General features: G+C 33.7%; 1 protein-coding gene across 1 annotated transcript; it reads right to left on the reverse strand.

The window, feature by feature from the left end:
• Nucleotides 1–1,766: 1,766 nt before the first annotated feature.
• On the reverse strand, nucleotides 1,767–17,569 carry LOC133193960 (uncharacterized). The gene is made up of 7 exons (XM_061329872.1): nucleotides 16,919–17,569; nucleotides 16,111–16,247; nucleotides 14,833–15,024; nucleotides 14,438–14,506; nucleotides 5,212–5,866; nucleotides 4,833–4,969; nucleotides 1,767–1,970 (listed from the first exon to the last, which is right to left on the reverse strand). Exons 1-7 carry the CDS (start codon nucleotides 17,538–17,540, stop codon nucleotides 1,812–1,814), a joined length of 1,971 nt encoding a protein of 656 aa, XP_061185856.1. The 5' UTR covers nucleotides 17,541–17,569; the 3' UTR covers nucleotides 1,767–1,811.
• Between the last annotated feature and the right edge of the window lie 802 nt (nucleotides 17,570–18,371).

Below are 18,371 nucleotides of genomic sequence, written 5' to 3' on the forward strand. Positions count from 1 at the left end.
AATGAAAGAAGTAGGGTTGTTGGGCGAATTGAAATGTTTATAAAGACGTTGATTGTCCCCATAATTTATTTCAAACCTATGCTCTGACTTTCTCTTATTGAGTGAACTTTTTGTATCCCCAATTTAAAATCAGAATACATAGAATACAGTCAATTCCATCAACGTTTGATGTTGTACTTGCGTTAGACGATAAGGGCTAACTAACAACTAAATTCTATGACAAAATTATGTCTTCAGTTTTTCCATCGTTAGCTTTCCTTATTTATGTAGTAATATTCCTCTATCACCTGCATGCATATTGTGTTTATCTCCCTCAACTTATTCGATACTTATTCTAGAGCATATGTTCCGATTCGAGGTTGACTTAGACCTTGTTTTCACAATGTACTATAGAGATGAGTGTCATCAACGGTTCATTTTAATTATGTTTAACTGTCATAACATCAGCTTATTAAATTTTAAGGTCAGTTTTAATCGTGTTCTATTGTAATGAAGCAAAGTTGTCAGTTACTAGTATTTCAGAATCACTTTTATTCCTGTATGAATTTTAAAGGCGGATTCCGCCCGGAATATGGGTGGAATCTAGCAGGAATTGGCAAATTCCGGGCGTACTTGAGGCGGAGACGGAGTTTTTGAAAAGTTACGCCTGAGTATAAGAGGCGTCTTCCAGGCGTCTTTTCTTCTTTCCGGGCGTCAATTGGCAAGTTCAGATTTTCCTGGCGTAAAATGGCAGGAAAATAGAAACAAAAATTACGCCTGGAACTTTCAGGAGGAAGAAAGGCGTCTGATTGGTCAATTTAATAATCAATTAAGGGTCATTTCAGATAGGAAGTTAAGTTTGAATTTGATCAAGAAGGAGGGAGTTTAGTGTGAGTGAAATAGGAAATACAGATATATCAACGTTAAGGCTTTTACACTTGTTCTGGATGACATAGTATCTACTGGTAGGTGTGATAATTAATATCTGGTATCAACTTGAGTAGATCTTTTGATTATGATTATGTACAATGATCATAAGTTATAACTTATCGACTCTTTACTTTAGATATTTTGAGTTTGTCTGATAGAGGCATTCGAACTGTAACGTACTGAATAAATTAAGAACTGTATTCAGTTATTTGTTTCAGTGTCATGAGTCATGATTATTGAAGTGATAAAATGTATTTTAAGAAGTTTTTTGAATTCTTAAACATTATTTTACACTCATAGTGTTGTTTGACAGTGTCCCTTGTACAAAAAATTGAAACAGCTTTTATAAATTATATTTTTATACTATGTTAATGACCTGTCATTATGTTTTCTTCTAGTTCAAAAGGCTAAATTTTTAACTTTAACATTGTAAATCATAACCCAAATGTTTTTTTCTTGGTTATACAGGTTTTTAGGTCACATAGTATTATATAATAATAAGGACATTCCAGGCGTAATTCTGCTTCAGGCGTCATTTTAGTTTCCAGGCGTAAAATTTTTCCGGGCGTCATTTATTTTTCCGGGCGTAGCTCATTTGCATTTTTCGCCTCAAATTCCTGCTCAATTCCTCTTGGTTTCCTCTTGGGTTACGCCCGGAACCTGTATATCACCATATATGTATTGAGACAAACTGACGCCCGGAATCCCTTCTCCAAGTACGCCTCTATTCCCCCTATATTCCGGGCGAAACATTTCGTACAGGTTGTATTGTACTATAACAAGGTGAAGAAAACTTTCATATGAGGCTCACTTTTACTCGTGTTTTAATTAACTTTATATGAATAATAATAATAAAATTGTTAGAATGTTAATATTTACTTCTGTAAGACTTTTGGACAATCCTATGATTTTTTATGAGTTTGTTTGTTTCTTTGTCGTACTTTTCCCGCATGCACTTTTTTGTCTCTAGGTTCCGAAAACTTGGCATCATTCTGGACATCTTTTGCACTTTCTTCAATTTTTGGTGTTTCGATGAAAGGAAGACTGATAAACTGGCTAGCCTGTTAAAATATACAAGAAGAGGCCCATGGGCCACAATGCTCACCTGAGTAAGTATGGCCCTTCTGTTCTTTATCAGCAGATTCTTTTTCCAATATACATGAGGATGATTTCTTATGAATATAATTGATCATGGCTTTGCTGTTCTTAAGAAGAAGGTTTTTAAATTTTCCTAAATATTCCTTTGTATAACTTTTATCCCTTGTTGTGGCCCGGTCCTACCATTGGGAGTCATGATTTGAATAATCTTGAATTTTCACTATCTGAGGATGCTTCTGTATTAATATGGCTAATAATGACTTTGCTGTTCTTGAAAAGACTTTTAAAGATATTCCCTCTGCTATTTCTTTTAGTTCAATAATTTAACCATGACGGTTTACTACTAGGTTGATAATTTTTCAGTCTTAATTCATTGAATTAACCAAATCATTTAACTACATTTATAAATATACTTTATAAATATTTTTAATTTTAAAAAGAAAATTATATCAATGTGTTAATTTTTAGCATTCTTAATTTTATATATGTAAATTAAGATAATCTGTTTCAAAATACTTAAAGCTTTTACAGGATAGAAGCTACATGTAATTACATGTACTTGTCAGAAAATGATCATGTCTTGGACAAGACAAAGAAGTTCCTACCGTCTTTCAAAGAAAAGAAGACAAAAGGAATGGCGGCCACAAAGCAAAACATTTTTTGAAAGATTAAATCAGTCTGATTTCGAATTCAGCTTGCAATACTTCTGGATTTGTATATTTAGGTCAAAACACCACATTTTTAACTTTTTGACTAAACAATTTTGCATTAAATGTTGCCATATTTTTTTTTCCTCCAAGATGACATGTCAAGTCTGTATTGTACCCCTTAATCATTGTTACCAGAAAAATCTTGTAATGAAATCAATTAGTTATTTTTTCTTGTTAAATTAAAAAATCCGGGGAAAAAATCCATAACAATTAAGGTGATTTTTTATGGCATCAAGAAAATAGATCTGTTTTTGTTTACAGAAAGGTTGTATATATGTAGTAGTTACTGTTATGTAATTTTTACATCACTGTTCAGCCAGACCTGTTTGTGATTTTTCATTAAAACTCAGGTTAACTTGAGTGAGGAAAGAAAATTTAAAACCTTAACTAGCCAAATCTTTCAGAAAATGTATAGGAGCCGTGGGTGTGTCAGTTTTATTTGCTAGCAAATATCCATAAAAAATTGGGACATAGTTGCACTGATGGAAAGTTATTTTTAATTACTTGATATTATGGTTGTGATTTCATTTTGTTTTTAAAGGCAGAGATTTTAAGCACCGCCTTCAAAAATACCTGATCTGTGTACCCCTGTCAATCAAGTGCATAAAGGTACATCATTGGATGCTAGAACTTGATTGGCATTTACTTACTAGTCCCTGTGTATACCCTGTACACCTTGTTTGGCACTCGTGGTGACCTTCAAATTAACTTTTGATCCTTTGATATTTACCACACATGGTATAAACAATAGAGAAGCTGTATTACTATGGAATTTTTAGCTTGATAATATATATCCATACACACCTTTAGTATTTGAAATAATTATGATATTCTTTATGATAATATATATTAAAATTTGGTATAATTTTTTTCAAAGCTCAACAAATAATGTGAATAATAATATTTTTTTAATGGGTGGGGATGCTTTGACACACATTCAATAACAAATTAATAAAAAAATATTGAGATTAATCTTTATTTATAACTTTTTATTTCTAATTTAAAATCAATTCAAAATCCCAACACAGGTAAAGTTTGACTTCTTGGGTACTCTACTGTGTATTAAATCACTTCCTGTGTATAGAGATTAGGAGACAAATGACCACAGGTAGACTGCTAGCCCTCAAGGCATTCACACCTGTACAAAATAACCCCTCCCTCACCTGGAATTTACCACCCGGTAAAAAATCTCTGCCTTTAAGAAATTAGTAGGCAAGAAACCCCGTTTGCAAATTGTACTTCAAATTATTGAGTTCATGACTTGGACGAATTTGAATCTATGTAAAAAAAACTTTTCCTATAATTTTCATCTTTTCTGGCCCACTGGTTCTTGAGAACAGAATTTTTAAAAGATGCCACCAAATTTTCACAATTTTTTTTTAATTATTCCCCCTTGAATGAGGACGTGGTACTTCCTGTAAACAAACTTAAATCCCCTTCACCCGAGGATGCTTTTTGGCAAAGTTTGGCTGAAATTGGCCCAGTGGTTTTGGAAAAGAATCGAAAATGTGAAAAGTGCCAACAGTCACCACATGCATAGACAGACAGTCACATGACACGTTCACATAACACGTTCACATGACAGACAGACAATCAGATGGACGTGGGATACGTTTCGATCAGAAAAGCTAACTTAAGCCTTCGGCTCAGGTGAGCTTAGTTTTAGTGCATAAAGAAAAATGTTAGTCCCCGTTTCATTTTCGTCCGTTCCGCCATCGTTGCAAGTGGGTGAGTTCAAAGAAAACAGCATTATTATTATATAACATAACTGTGTCCCGATGAATTTAAATTGCAATTTGGGGTAAAAAGCTTGCAATCGTGAAAGGGCGAAAATAGATAATTACAAGGGGTGAATATAACCCTGTATACAATATCGAAACAGTTCTAGTGCGTGCAAGAAGAACCTGATTTTGTTTTGGAAGATCCTTAAAGACCAAAATGTGATGTTATGAAGTTACCTACACCAAGTATATTCAAATTTACAACAGGATACAAATTTATTCTTTGGTATTTTAGCTTAATACATGTATACCATTTGATTTGGAAGCTTTATGTGTTTGCAATATTTTTTTAAATTTTGAATATTTTTTCAATGTTCTTATGTAGTCAGCTCACCTTAAGTCCTAAGTATATTCCTACAAATGGCCCACCCCAGTAAACAAGGAGATGAGACAAGATTGGGGTGGTTCCGCAGCCGAGTGTTCGACCTGTGGCTAAAGCTGGGTGAATATACATCCCGGTCATCTTCACACCTAAAAATAGAATCGACCAATCGAACGATAAAGAAAAAGGAGAAGTAAGGAAAACAGTATCTGAGTAGAAAGGTATCCCACAGTTATTTCTTTAATTTTTAACATGTATCATGGTTGTAAAGTAAAAGAAAACAAACATCACATGCATTTAAAGAATATAATCTTAATTAATCAAATATGTCTTCTAAAATCTGTCAACATGTACACTGCATGTTTCTTATTGACTAATACAAATACCTTACCGATACATACAATCAGTGCTGTGTTGGTGAACTTCAGGGCTATGTCTAATGGTTTGTATTTAGAGAGCGTTTGTTGGTTCATCCAGAAGTCATAAGCAACTCCAATTCCCTCTAGAGCAAATCCAGCTATAGCCGCAATTCTGAGATCTGAGTTACAGTTTGATTTTTGAGTTATTTTCTCCGAGAAAGACGAATGAAAATCTAAACTTAAAATATAATGTCCAAGCTCCCAGGCAAAAAAACCTGCAAGAATCTGGGCAGACACTTTGGCGAAGAATTTCCATTTTGGAATCTGTCCTCGAAGATACTTAGACCAAACGGTAAGAGGTGTTCCATCTCCTATGTTAAATATGAGCACACTAGCTGTGTTTAATGGCACGACACATAGAACATATCCAAGATGGCCATGTGCATTCCTTATAACTCCGTGTCCAAAACAGTACGTACAGAAGGCTAAAGTTTTGAAGAAGTCGAGGACATATTCCTGTACGATCCGGGGCATCAGTGCCCTAGCTAGTTGATAAGAGACATAACAGAAAAGAAGGGCCAGAAGGTAGATAATAATTGCGGAGACCGCCGCAGAGAAATGTGTTACGGGGGGTTCGAACCCCAGTGCCACTACCCAGACATCCCTCCACGTCATGAGGTGTTTTTCCTGAAAAAAAGTGTTATTATTGGATCATCATTGATATCTCCGACATCTTTTCTTAAAATATATTTTAATACTATTTCAAATCTTTTAAATTTAAGGAAAAGGGATAAAAAAAAAACTAAACTGGGAAAAAGTTGTATTTAATACGTTGGTATATATATTGTAGAGGGCTCTGGTGACGGAGTTAGGATTCATTGGACGCAATGAACACTGATGTGATACACGTATGGAGATTACGCGGGGTGTTTTCCGCTTATCATGTGGTGACGTAGCTGCAGCTCTCTGCTTGAGAAAAGTTAATCTCGGGGGAGATTCGGCTCGGCTAAATATTTGGTCTGACGCCTCCACCGAATCTCGGGACAGTCATTCATAATTCACGTCTCGAAATAAAGCCCCATCTTCGGCTGGCGTTAGCAGGAATTATTCACCTAGGCAACACTGGCACTCGCTTCAATGAAGTCATTTAGTTGTTTAATTAACTCTCTGTCACTATTATTTCCACACTGCTTACCGTCTGGGCATGTGAACCTTAACATAAAACATTCACTGAAATCTCTGTTCAAAATGTGGCTCCGATGACGTAATTGTTTATCTCCTCGCATTAAACATGTTAAAGAGTTCCTATAGTCTGTTTTCTTGTATGTGATACTAAACCTCTACTGTGGCTTTAAAATATTTTTCATAAAAATGAAAACAGACTATAAACGAACTCTTTATGTATGTATATCAGGTCACCTTTATTGGTGATTTGATAATTTGTTTGCCCTATAAAGTCCCCGTATTTCATCTATGGATCGATCCTTTTTTACAAGAGCGTGTGAGAAAATTTAAAGCTTTATATCATTGATAGGTTCCACATGCCAATTTGTGTGAATTTGAATCCATTAGTTGCCCGTCGTCCGTCTATAAACTTTTCACATTTTCATCTTCTCCCCAAGAACCACTGGGCCATTTTAACCAAAGTTAATAAAAGCATCCTAAGGAGAAGGGAAATTTAAATTGTAAAAATGAAGGGCCAGGCCCCCTTCCAAGGGGAGATAATCAAGAAAAGACAAAAAAAAAGGTGGGGTCATTAGTAAATCTTCTCAAAAACCACTGGGTCAGAAAAGCTGAAACTGAAGTGGAAGCTTTCTGAGGGAGTAAAGATTCTAAATTGTTCAATTCATCTCCTCCTGGAGTAGGGTGGGGCCACAATAGGGAACCAAACTTTTACATTGAAACATATAGGAAAAATCTTTAAAAATCTTCTTCTCAGGAACCACTGGGCCAGTAAACTTATGTTGAAGCTTCCTGAGGTAGTGTAGATTCTAAATTGTTCAAATATGATGAAAAACAACAGGACCAAAGTGACTCAGGTGAGCGTTTTGGCCCATGGGCCTCTTGTTTATTATACCACCTCCACGGGTGCTCCTTGTATATAAGAGGGAATTCCATTACTGAACTAATGCGTATCCCAGACTATTATATTGTAGTGGTGGGAGGGGGCCAAAGCACTTCTACTAAAAGTCTGCAAGGAAAAAAAAGAAAGGGAAAGTTAAAAAAAATATATTTTCATTTAACAAAACTATGATGTTCCGATGGAGTCACTCGCACCTTCGCATTGAGGGTGAACAAACGTTACACCCCCTTGAAATAGATAATCTCGAGATTCGTTCCATTTCATGACAGTACTAACGGTGGAAATTTAGAATGACAGAGAAAACGCAACTTTCGACATTTCAATTTCGTCAATTCGTGCAAAAAGGAACTTCCTTCACATAGCAATCGTTTGTAGATTTCAGTACAAGGATTTAATTACAGGGTACGACGGGTTATTTTTTCTTGTTTAAATAACAATAAAGATCTCACCGTGGTACGTTGCACGTCCTAATTTCTTTATCAGCTCTGACCCGTGTAGACAAATTAAACATCTGCGCCATATTCTAAAAGTTCACAACCATTAAACTACATTATGCGTTGCCCGCGCCCTCACTGCGTGCGATCTATGTAAAATAGGAGGTGAAGGGGAGGCTAATGACAGCACTGCATAGGAGCCCTGAAAACCACAGGTACTTGTGTTTTGGTTTATAAATATGTATACCAAGAGAACTCCTTTTACATATCAGTAGGTATACATAGTTATTTATAAACCATGACCCAAGTACTTAATTGTACTGAAAAGAAGGTTGTTAATTTGGCCGATTTTAATTACTGTATGACTAATGCCTTGTTCACACGGAGAGTTTAATTCGCAGTAAATTAATGCGAAGTAAAATAATGCGAACTAAACTAATGCGAATTAAATTGCGTTCACACGACAGCTAATGCGAATTAAACTAATGCGAATTAAATTTTTATTTCTATAATAAGGCTATTCAGTAAGGCTATTATGACGTCATTTGTGAATCACGTCACATTGTGCCTAGCAGATACATTTGACAACTGATTTGACATAATGTCATAGTGTCTGTACACATTTTAGTGATTAACATAGTTTTCCTTTGTTTTCCACTCTAAAATAGCACAAGTACCTATATCTGACCACCGACATGTGGCCTGTGACTTAATTCTGCTTTTACGCATGCGTCAAAATTTAATTCGAATTAGCTTCGCTTAGCGTTCACACGGAGCTAATGCGAAGTAATTTAATGCGCAGTAAATTAATTCGAATTAAACTAATTCGCATTAAATTCTCCGTGTGAACGCGGTTCAAATTTAATTCGCAGTAACTTACGTTTAATTCGAATTAAACTCTCCGTGTGAACAGGGCATAACAATCTTTGGGGGGGGGGGGGGTTAAGTTGGGTCGAGTTGTTTGTTTGTTTGTTTTTAAATATCACATCTTCATCTTTATCTCACATGATGAGACCAAGAAAAAAAAACAAAAGATTCAGTGCATTTTTTTTTAATTTTGAAACCGCATTATCATTATAACTTTTAACAAAAGAAATATTTTTTAAAATTGCTGGAAATTCAGCCAAAGGTGATCATCCCACATTTAGTTTATTAAAAAAACATTTAAAACATCAACACTGACAATCTGTTAGCTATAATTCAACATGCTGACATATGGTGCTGTAACTACCTCTGCATCTTATTGTTTTACTAGTAAATGTTGTTTAAAAACTGAATTTGCTGCAAACTTATTAATATATAATTTCTAAACAGGCAAGAAAATAACAAAAGTTATATTTTTAGTCATTTTAATATGAAAATATTTAACAAAAAACTTCAATACCAAAATAAAACTTTGTTCTACAAGCATGTGTTGTATCTGAGAATATTTTAACATTTCACATTTATTCAGAAGGAATGGATAACATATTGAATCTTGACAGAGAGACAAGATTAAAGTGCAAAATGAAAAAAAATCATAAATTTTAATACTTGAGATCATAACAATAAACCAGCCCTAATTATTAAAGGCCCCATTTTTTACATCTGATGTTTGAGGTTATTTAATGCTGCATTTTTCTGACATTGTAACAAAGTTTCCACTGAAATTTCACTTGCCTATTTTTTTTTTTACTCTTCCTACATCAAATAAAATTTTATACCTGACTTCTAGATTAACTTCCAATCAATTATTTACCTCAGCAAGAGCCCTCCTTACTTAAGGATATGACAAAGACAGCTATTTATGAAGATTTTCAATAGCTTTTCTCAACAGCTGTTGAAAACATACAAATAGAATATAGAAAAATATTGATTTTCATACATTTATGGTTGTAAAGAAAAGGAGTGCATCAGTACTTACTGATTGTATGCCAATGTGATCAGACCCAATAAGTAGACTGCCCCCCCCCCCCCTTCAGAAGAAGACACCATCAGTACCAGCTGACTGCATACCAATGTTAGTAGACTGGACCCCCTCATCCCCCACCCACCCCTCTGGTCCACAAGAAGACAACATTGGCACAAGGTGTCTGTACAAAATCTTATATACTAATAAAGCTTTTGGAAGCTAGATTTTCCCCAAATATTGTTGGCTTTATACATGTATATTAAGTATAACTCTTAATTAGTTTAAAATCTTACAAAGTTACATATTTAAACATAGTACCTATGGACACATGCAATACTGTAAACAAAATATAATACTGATGGCTAACATTTGGAACACAATGAACAAAATCTGATATAAATCTTACTTTCAAAATGCATCACAGTAAGTCAGTCATGAAACTCCCATTGGCAACTAAGTCAGGTAACTGGTAAAACAATAAGCCAATTATAAATCTCCTACATGTATACAACATGTAGCACAAAGAACCAATCAAACAGCTCCTATACCTATAGCTAGTAATTAAAAAAAAAAGCAATGAGACAATCAAACAGTGACCAGCTTATCTTGTAAATAAACTAACCAATCATAAATCCCCTACCTCCATGTAACATAGAGGCAATCAAACAGATGTAACACAAGAAGCCAATCTATAATTCTTATCTATTACCTTTAGCCAATCAAACAGGTCCTACCAAATATCTATGCATAAGAATGAACCAATCAAACTATACCCTTTTTACCTACCACATGTACCATATCACAGTGAGCTAATTATAAAACTATATAATGAGTAAAAATAAAGCAACTCTTATAAACTCAAAACACTCAAAAAAGAGTAATCCATTATTTGAAAGTTAAAAAAAATATAAAAATTTTCATTATCTAAGTAAATCTTTAAAGGTCAATATTCAATAATAAAACATTAAGTAGTTATGGTGACGCTCTCATGGAGATTTATCAGTAGACGAATGGAGCTGTTTGAAGTAATACTTAATGGAATTCAATAAGAGGGAACAAAGAAAAAATGAGGGGAAAAGTCAAGGTAAAAGGACAACAATACAAGAAATTAATTACAATGGAATTAATCTCCCTAGTATGTATCTAATTTATATAAAGTTAAATTAATCTAAACAAGGTGAAGGTCATAGGGAGGTTAAGGTCACACAAAAGGTTGAGGTCAGAAAATTACTGATTTGCTCTTTACCAATATGTATCTTTATAAAGTTTGTTAAAGTGAGCTAAAAGTTAAACCATTTGATTTTTATGGTAAAAACTATTTTGGGTTTTCTGTGATATAATTCTGTATAGAAAAAAAGTTTTTAATTTCCTCAAATTGTATCCTTAGATTGGATTTCTTTTAAGGTATTCAATTTATAACGACCATATTTTGTATCTAATAAATGAACGGTCCTATATTTGTAATTATGATATCATTTTGAAGGTGTTATGAAATAAAAATACTCCACCAAAGAAAACTACATAAATTTGATTATTGTCAAATTAATTGCACCTTGAATTTTACATTGAAGTCTATGGACAATGCATGTGTTATTAAGATATTGTAAAAAGTAATTTGAATTTCATAAAAAGCTCTTGGTGAAAATATGCATACATTCTCTCTCTCTTTTAATATATGAAATAAAATTAATCAATTACCGCAGATATTTTGACGAAATTAAAATTTTCTTCTTTTCATCAAGGGCAGATAACTCTTCAAAAACTTTTAAAGTGCAAAATGACCAGTTTCTTATATGTTATCAGCCATGTGAATTTGGTTCATTTCACTTTCATCGTTATCTAGCAATGCATTTTTGACTAGTTTAAAATGATTCAAAATAGTTCAAAATCCGTTCATTATACATTGAATACCTTAAAAGATATTAAATAAATGAATAAAATTTGAAAAAAAGTATTGTGGTTTTTTTGTTTTTTTGTTTTTTGTTTTTTGTTAAGTCACACAATAAATAAAGAGAATGTGAAGCAAATTGCATTGACAGTCAAACAAAAAGCATGGTCATTCTAAATCGCTAACGGACAGTTAGCATAAAAAAGAGAAAGTTCAATCAGGGATCGATATAAAAGACCTCAAAGCAGTATATTTAATTATTCTTTTGTGTAAGAAAAAATATCTGTCCAACTCTAACCAAGTGACTTTAACTTGTTCTCTTCAAAACATTTTTTTCCAAACAGTTGCTTTGAAACTAAGATAAATGCATTATGAGAAAAAATTACATGTATGTCAATGTGATAGTGAGATAAGAAAATTATAATAGAGTTGAATAACTCTCAGCAATTTTTATCAGTGTATGAAGTTTGAAAAAAAAAAAATTTGAACACCTGTTTGAATCTATAGCGATTTCAAAATGAGGAATATTGAAGTCAAGGTCAGAAGGGAAATTTTGACAATGTTAGTTTTAACCAGATCTTATCAGTGTGTATTAGTGAATGATGTTGAGGTTTAAGTCAGTTGTAAACTTCTTACAAATGTGTATCAGTTTACTATTTTTGATAAAAATATAAACAGTTGTTGACTCAACATGCTCAAGTGACGAAAAAAAGAATCTTTTTTTTTTTGTTTTGTTTTAAACATGTAAACTGGAAAATTAAATTTATATTTAAAGATATATGTGTATATGTACCTGTAATTAAAAATATATTCTTAAAGTTTCTTTTTACATTTTTAATTCTTCAAAACATACTAAAAATCTTGCAAAAATTCCAAGTTTTACATCAACCTAAAGCTTTTCTTGGTATGTGAGAATTAGGCATCATTTCTAAAATTATACGTACTAGCCTTAACTTAGAGTAAGAAATCTGGACAAAAATAAAACAAGCATAAAAATTGTAAACGCTTTCCATTATTATGTGACTCAATATGGTAAGTGCTATTTCTTTGACAAATCAGATAATCAATTTCAACTATGCACAACTTCGTCCAATGTACCGGTATATACTAAGCCTGGCTTACATGTAGTAACCAAGGAGCAGGAATTGAATTATCATCTTATTACCATCAATATCAAAGGGGCATGGATACACTTGCATTCCTTTTTCGTTAACAATTTTGAATTTCAATTCTTATTTGAAAAACAAGAGGCCCAAGGGCCTTAACGGTCACCTGAGTATAATACAACAATTTAGAGGATCCATAGAGTATAAAATGAACTGAAAGGTGAAGCTTTGTTGCCCAAAAGCAAGAAAAATAGGGTGATCAGGATCAACAAAATAATTAGTCTAGTGTTCATTAACAGTACATAAATTAGGTTCTAATCTGTTCCCCATTTATCACTCTCACCAGACAGACTTATAATCAGTGCTTCTGTACTCTTTTAATTCCTTGTTGAAATCTCTTACATTGGCCTCTCTTGGTCTTTGATGAACATTTAATAAGACAAGTTATTTTTGTCTCATTTTTATTTATCTGTTACTTACAAGTCTACCTGATCATTAAAACTATGAAAGTACTTTTTGTATTATACAATAAAAATTCTTGCATAATTCTCTTATTCTATTAACCTTTCAAGTACATTATTTACAGTGATTAATTATCACAAGTAAATGGCAAAGGGGAATAACTCCTCTCAGTAGAATACAACTTAATAGAGCCCTGGCCTGGACCAGAACACTTGACCAAATGGTTCTGATGTTCAAAAATCTGGTAAAAATACCCTTCCTTATTAAAACTTTTACTCTTTTTGCCTCTGATATGCCCAGGTGCAGAGAAGATTTTTAAAGCATTAATGCATTTTCACTATATAATAAATAGAGCCCCTCCCTAATATCAGAACCTCTGATCCAGGGGTCATGAAATTCACAATTTTGGAAGAGGCATCCTTGCTTATCGTAACCATGTATTTGTTTAAATAATACCCAGGAGAAGAGAAGATTTTCAAAGAAATAATGCACTTTCACTATATGATCTATATAGCCCCGCCCTAGCACCAGAACCCCTGACCCTGGGGTCATGAATTTCACAATTTTGGTAGAGTCACTCTTGCTTATCATAACTATGTATTTAATTTGTTTAAATAATACCCAGGAGTAGAGAAGAAGATTTTAAAAGAAATAATATACACTTTCACTATATGATCTATATAGCCCTGCTCTAGCACCAGAACCCCTGACCCTGGGGTCATGAATTTCACAATTTTGGTAGAGTCACTCTTGCTTATCACACCTATGTATTCAATTTGTTTCAATAATACCCAGGAGTAGAGAAGAAGATTTTCAAAGAAATAATGCACTTTCACTATATGATCTATATAGCCCCGCCCTAGCACCAGAACCCCTGACCCTGGGGCCATGAATTTCACAATTTTGGTAGAGGGCTCAATGCTTATTACAATCATGCCAACAGTTTGACTGCTTGATGTCCAGGAGTAAAGAAGAAGATGTTTAAAGATTGCATTAATTTTGATGGTTTTGGCCCCACCCCTCAGGCCCCAAGGGGGGCAGGGGCTACGAATTTCACAATTTTTGTTCCCTTTCACCCATAGATGCTATATGCCAAAATTGGTTGAAATTGGTTTGCTGGTTCCAGAGAAGAAGCTGAAAATGTTCAAAAGTTTACGACCGATGGACGACGAACAACGGACGACGACGGACGAAAAGAGATAGCAATAGGTCACCTACAAAAACATCACTTCAAAGACTTGAACTTAAATAAAAATTCTCAATGCTCAATGATATTATTTTTCATAAACTGACACAAAACACCAGTGTCTGTAAACATGAGTAAATTTAAGCTCTGTTATTGTTTTAAATGCTTATGTTTTACTGGGTGTGTTCAATTTGTTGACATGGCTCACCTTACTGACCACACAATGACAACACTGGCATGTTGTTTTTGCTTTCTTACATTTCTTTTTTTCACTTTTCTAGAGTATCAAGATTACAGTTTTAATATCTTTTTATCAATACACCTCAGACACCCAAATGTCATTGATTGTTAGGGAAAAACTTTAGTTCATGAAGCATGCAAGCAAGTATGGCAATCAAACACACCCCAAATCTGTAGTTTTTATAATTTTCAAAAGAAAGAAGTTTCTTAACAGATTTTTATAATGTACGGGTCTGAAATGCTCTTGCAAAATATAATCCAAGTCATGAAATGCTATCAAAAATTTTGAAGAATACTTCAAATCTGTGCCCATGCCTCTCTAAAATACATTAAGATCATGCACACTGTTGTCATGGTGATCTACATCCCTGATTTCCCGTTAGTCTTGGAAGCTTTCTGAGTGTTTCTATGTCGTAATTCCTCATTGTTTTCAGAAAAACCATTCACTATAAGTTTTTCAGTCAAACTGTTACTTTGGTCTCCATTCTGGACAACGCTCTCTGTCTTCTGAAGAGTCGGTTTCTTGTAGAATGGCAGGCGAAATCTTTTGGCAAGCTAATAAAAAACACAAAGATAGTCAATTAAATTCAAAGCAATGTATAATCAAACCTCATTATCTAGAAATTTGATGGGTCAAAGAACATTTTGAAATATCCAAACTTTTAATTTTTAAGATACCAAGGTTTAAATACATAAAGAAACATTTCATATATATCCATGGTATTTTGAGTTATCAATCTTTGAGATACCAAAGTTCAGCCATTTTATAAGGAGTAAACAAAGATAAAGCATAACTTAACCAAGTTAGCTAAAACAGAAAGGCCCACTAACCACATTGCTCACCTGAACCATATTTCACATTCTGACAAAACTAAATCAACAATAATAACAATTATACCAGTTTACTGTTTAAAGGCAGAGATTTTTTACCAGGTGGTAAATTCCAGGTGAGGGAGGGGCTTATTTTGTACAGGTGTGAATGCCCTGAGGGCTAGCAGTCTACCTGCGGTCGTTTGTCTCCTAATCCCTATACACAGGAAGTGATTTAATACACAGCAGAGTACCCAAGAAGTCAAACTTTACCTGTGTTGGGATTTTGAGATGAATTTGAAATAGAAATAAAAAGTTGTAAATAAATTAAATCTCAATAATTTTTATTAATTTGTAATTGAATATGTGTCAAAGTATCCCCGCCCATTAAAAATATTAGTATTCAAAGTATTTGTTGAGCTATGAAAAAAAAAGTTATACCAAATTTTGATATATATTATCGTAAAGAAAATCATAATTATTTCAAATATTAAAGGTGTGTATGTATATATATTATCAAGCTAAAAATTCCATAGTAATACAGCTTATCCATTGTTTATACCATGTGTGGTAAATATCAAAGAATCAAAAGTTAATTTGATGGACACCAGGAGTGTCAAACAAGGTGTACAGGGTATACACAGGGACTAGTAAGTAAATGTCAATCAAGTTCTAGCACCCAATGATGTACCTTAACGTACTTGATTGACAGGGGTACACAGACCAGGTATTTTTGAAGGCAGTGCTTAAAATCTCTGCCTTTAAGGTTGTTGCTAAAGACAGCCAAGCTTTTTGAAAAAGCTCTACTTGTAATTAATAACTACTACATACCTTCAGTCCTATAAGAATCCCTAAGAAAGGTCCTATCCAGTAAACCAATATATGGGACCAAACAGATGTGGATCCACAGCCAAAGGTGTGACCTGTCGCCATTGCAGGGTGTAAATACATCCCAGTCTTACTAAGGCCTAAAAAGCACAGACAAAAAAAAATCATTCTGAAGAATATGCCACAAACATCTTTAAAGGGGCATGGAAAAGTTGTATTGTCATTTTGTTTAAAATTTAAAATGTCTATTTTTATTCAAAAAATAATTTCAGATTAATGAATTAAACTTGTACAAAAATTCATAACAGCTTTCTATATAACATTCCATCAAACACTTGTGTTTATTATTGTTAATGCTTGTTTTATTGGGTGTGTCCGATTTGTTAACTTGATCACTGAACACAAACTGAGAACAATGATGTGTTGGTTTTGCTTTCTCATACTTCTATTCTGACTTTTCTTGATAAGATTTTTAATAATATCTTTCATTAATGCACCACAAATTGTCTTTTTTTCTTTAATACTAAGTAGGACTTTAACGTTTTATAGAACTTTATAGAACATTTACAGAACTTTCAAAAAGTGCATGGATGTATGACAATCAAACACCCCAAAATTTTACTTTTGATATAAAAGAAGTATCTAATTAAACATGTTTTCATATCAATCCGAAATGCTCTTGCTGCATGTTAGTCATGATATCATACCAAAATTTTGAAAAATACTGTCAAATTTGTGTACATGCCCCTTTAAAGTATAAAAATAACAGCACTTTCAAACTTCTCTCTCAGTATGAGTTGTAAAAACTTACCTAAGCAGACAAGAACAGCACAATTTAGGATCTTCAAGGCAAGATCTATTGGCACATATTTTGATAAAGTTTGTTGGTCCAACCAAAAATCGTAAGTGACGACTACGGTCTCCAGTAGAAAGCCTGAGAGAGGTGAAGTATTCAGGTCAGACTCACAATTCTCTTGTTGACTGACTCTTTCATCAAAGGACCGGTGAAAATCCAGTCTATAAAACAAATGGCCTAATTCCCAAGAGCTAAAACCAGCTAGGATCTGAGCTGTCACTTTCAATAAAAATTTCCACGCTGGAATTTTTCTCTTTAGATATCGCAACCATACTTCTAGTGGTGTTCCATCCCCAACGTGAAAAATCAAGATACTAACAGTATTCAGTGGGACGACACAGAGGACGTACCCGAGATGACCATGGGCATCCCTTAGAACACCGTGTCCAAAACAGTATGTACAGAAGGCTAATGTTTTGAAGTAATCTAGGACATATTCCTGTATACACCAGGGTAAAAATAATCTGGACATCTGGTAGAAGATGTAACAGAAAAGTAATACTAGGAGATATATAAAGATGGACGATATCAGGGAAGAGAAATATGTTACTGGAGGTTCCAACCCCACTGCCATCATCCACACCTCCCTCCAACTTGGCACAATATCATCAGCCTGTATATAAATAGAAACATAAAACGTTAATAGGATCAGGATAGCATTTCCCAGGTCAACCATCAGCATTGTATCATCAGCCTGTATATAAATAAAAACATAAAACGTTAATAAGATCAGGATAGCATGTCCCAGGTCAACCATCACCATTGTATCATCAGGCTTTATATAAATAGAAACATAAAACAAAATGTTGATCAGTAGAGATCATGGTAGCAAGTCCCAAGGATAGCATAGCAGGATAGCACAGCTCAACCATCCCCACTTTATCATCAACCTGTTACATATACAGACACATAAAATGTTACTGTACGACCACAGACACTTGATATTTTAAACCTTTCCCTTCATTGATAGAAATATCCCCAAACTTGAATTTTAACATTATTATAGTATGGGGATATTTTTATCAATGAAGAGGAAGGTTTAAAATGGGAAGTGCTTGTGTGTACAACATAAAACATGAATTATCAGCATCCCAGGTGTAGTTCAAATGTCATCATAATATACTCAGCCTGTATGTGTAGAAACATAAAAAACATAACTGTACAAAATAAAACATGAATTAGTAAAGATAAGTATACAGAATCCTTGGTATAAGCTCAGCTATAGTCACAATGTTACCCTGCAAAGAGACCAATCAATCATTTATTGTATGGCATTAATCAGTAAACATGGTAGTCTAATATGTCCCAGGAAAAGCTAAACTGTCATCAGGATATATCCTGTGTAGCTCTAGACAAAAAACATTGCTGTAGTAAACATCAGTCAGTACAGATAAGTACAGTAAAGCCT

The sequence above is a fragment of the Saccostrea echinata genome, unplaced genomic scaffold, assembly GCF_033153115.1.
Source record: "Saccostrea echinata isolate AGI-Se365-2 ecotype Australia unplaced genomic scaffold, CSIRO_AGI_Sech_v1 ptg000028l, whole genome shotgun sequence".
Classification (NCBI taxonomy): Eukaryota; Metazoa; Mollusca; class Bivalvia; order Ostreida; family Ostreidae; genus Saccostrea; species Saccostrea echinata.

Bases quoted from the DNA above. Each gene is read 5' to 3' on its own strand.
- LOC133193960 (XM_061329872.1), bottom strand. From the start codon at position 17,540: ATGATGGCAGTGGGGTTGGAACCTCCAGTAACATATTTCTCTTCCCTG. The intron at 16,248-16,918 runs GTAAGTTTTTAC...TGTGCTTTTTAG, and splicing joins TGCTGTTCTTGTCTGCTTAG to GCCTTAGTAAGACTGGGATG. The intron at 14,507-14,832 runs TAGATCACCATG...TTGATACTCTAG, and splicing joins CTAACGGGAAATCAGGGATG to AAAAGTGAAAAAAAGAAATG.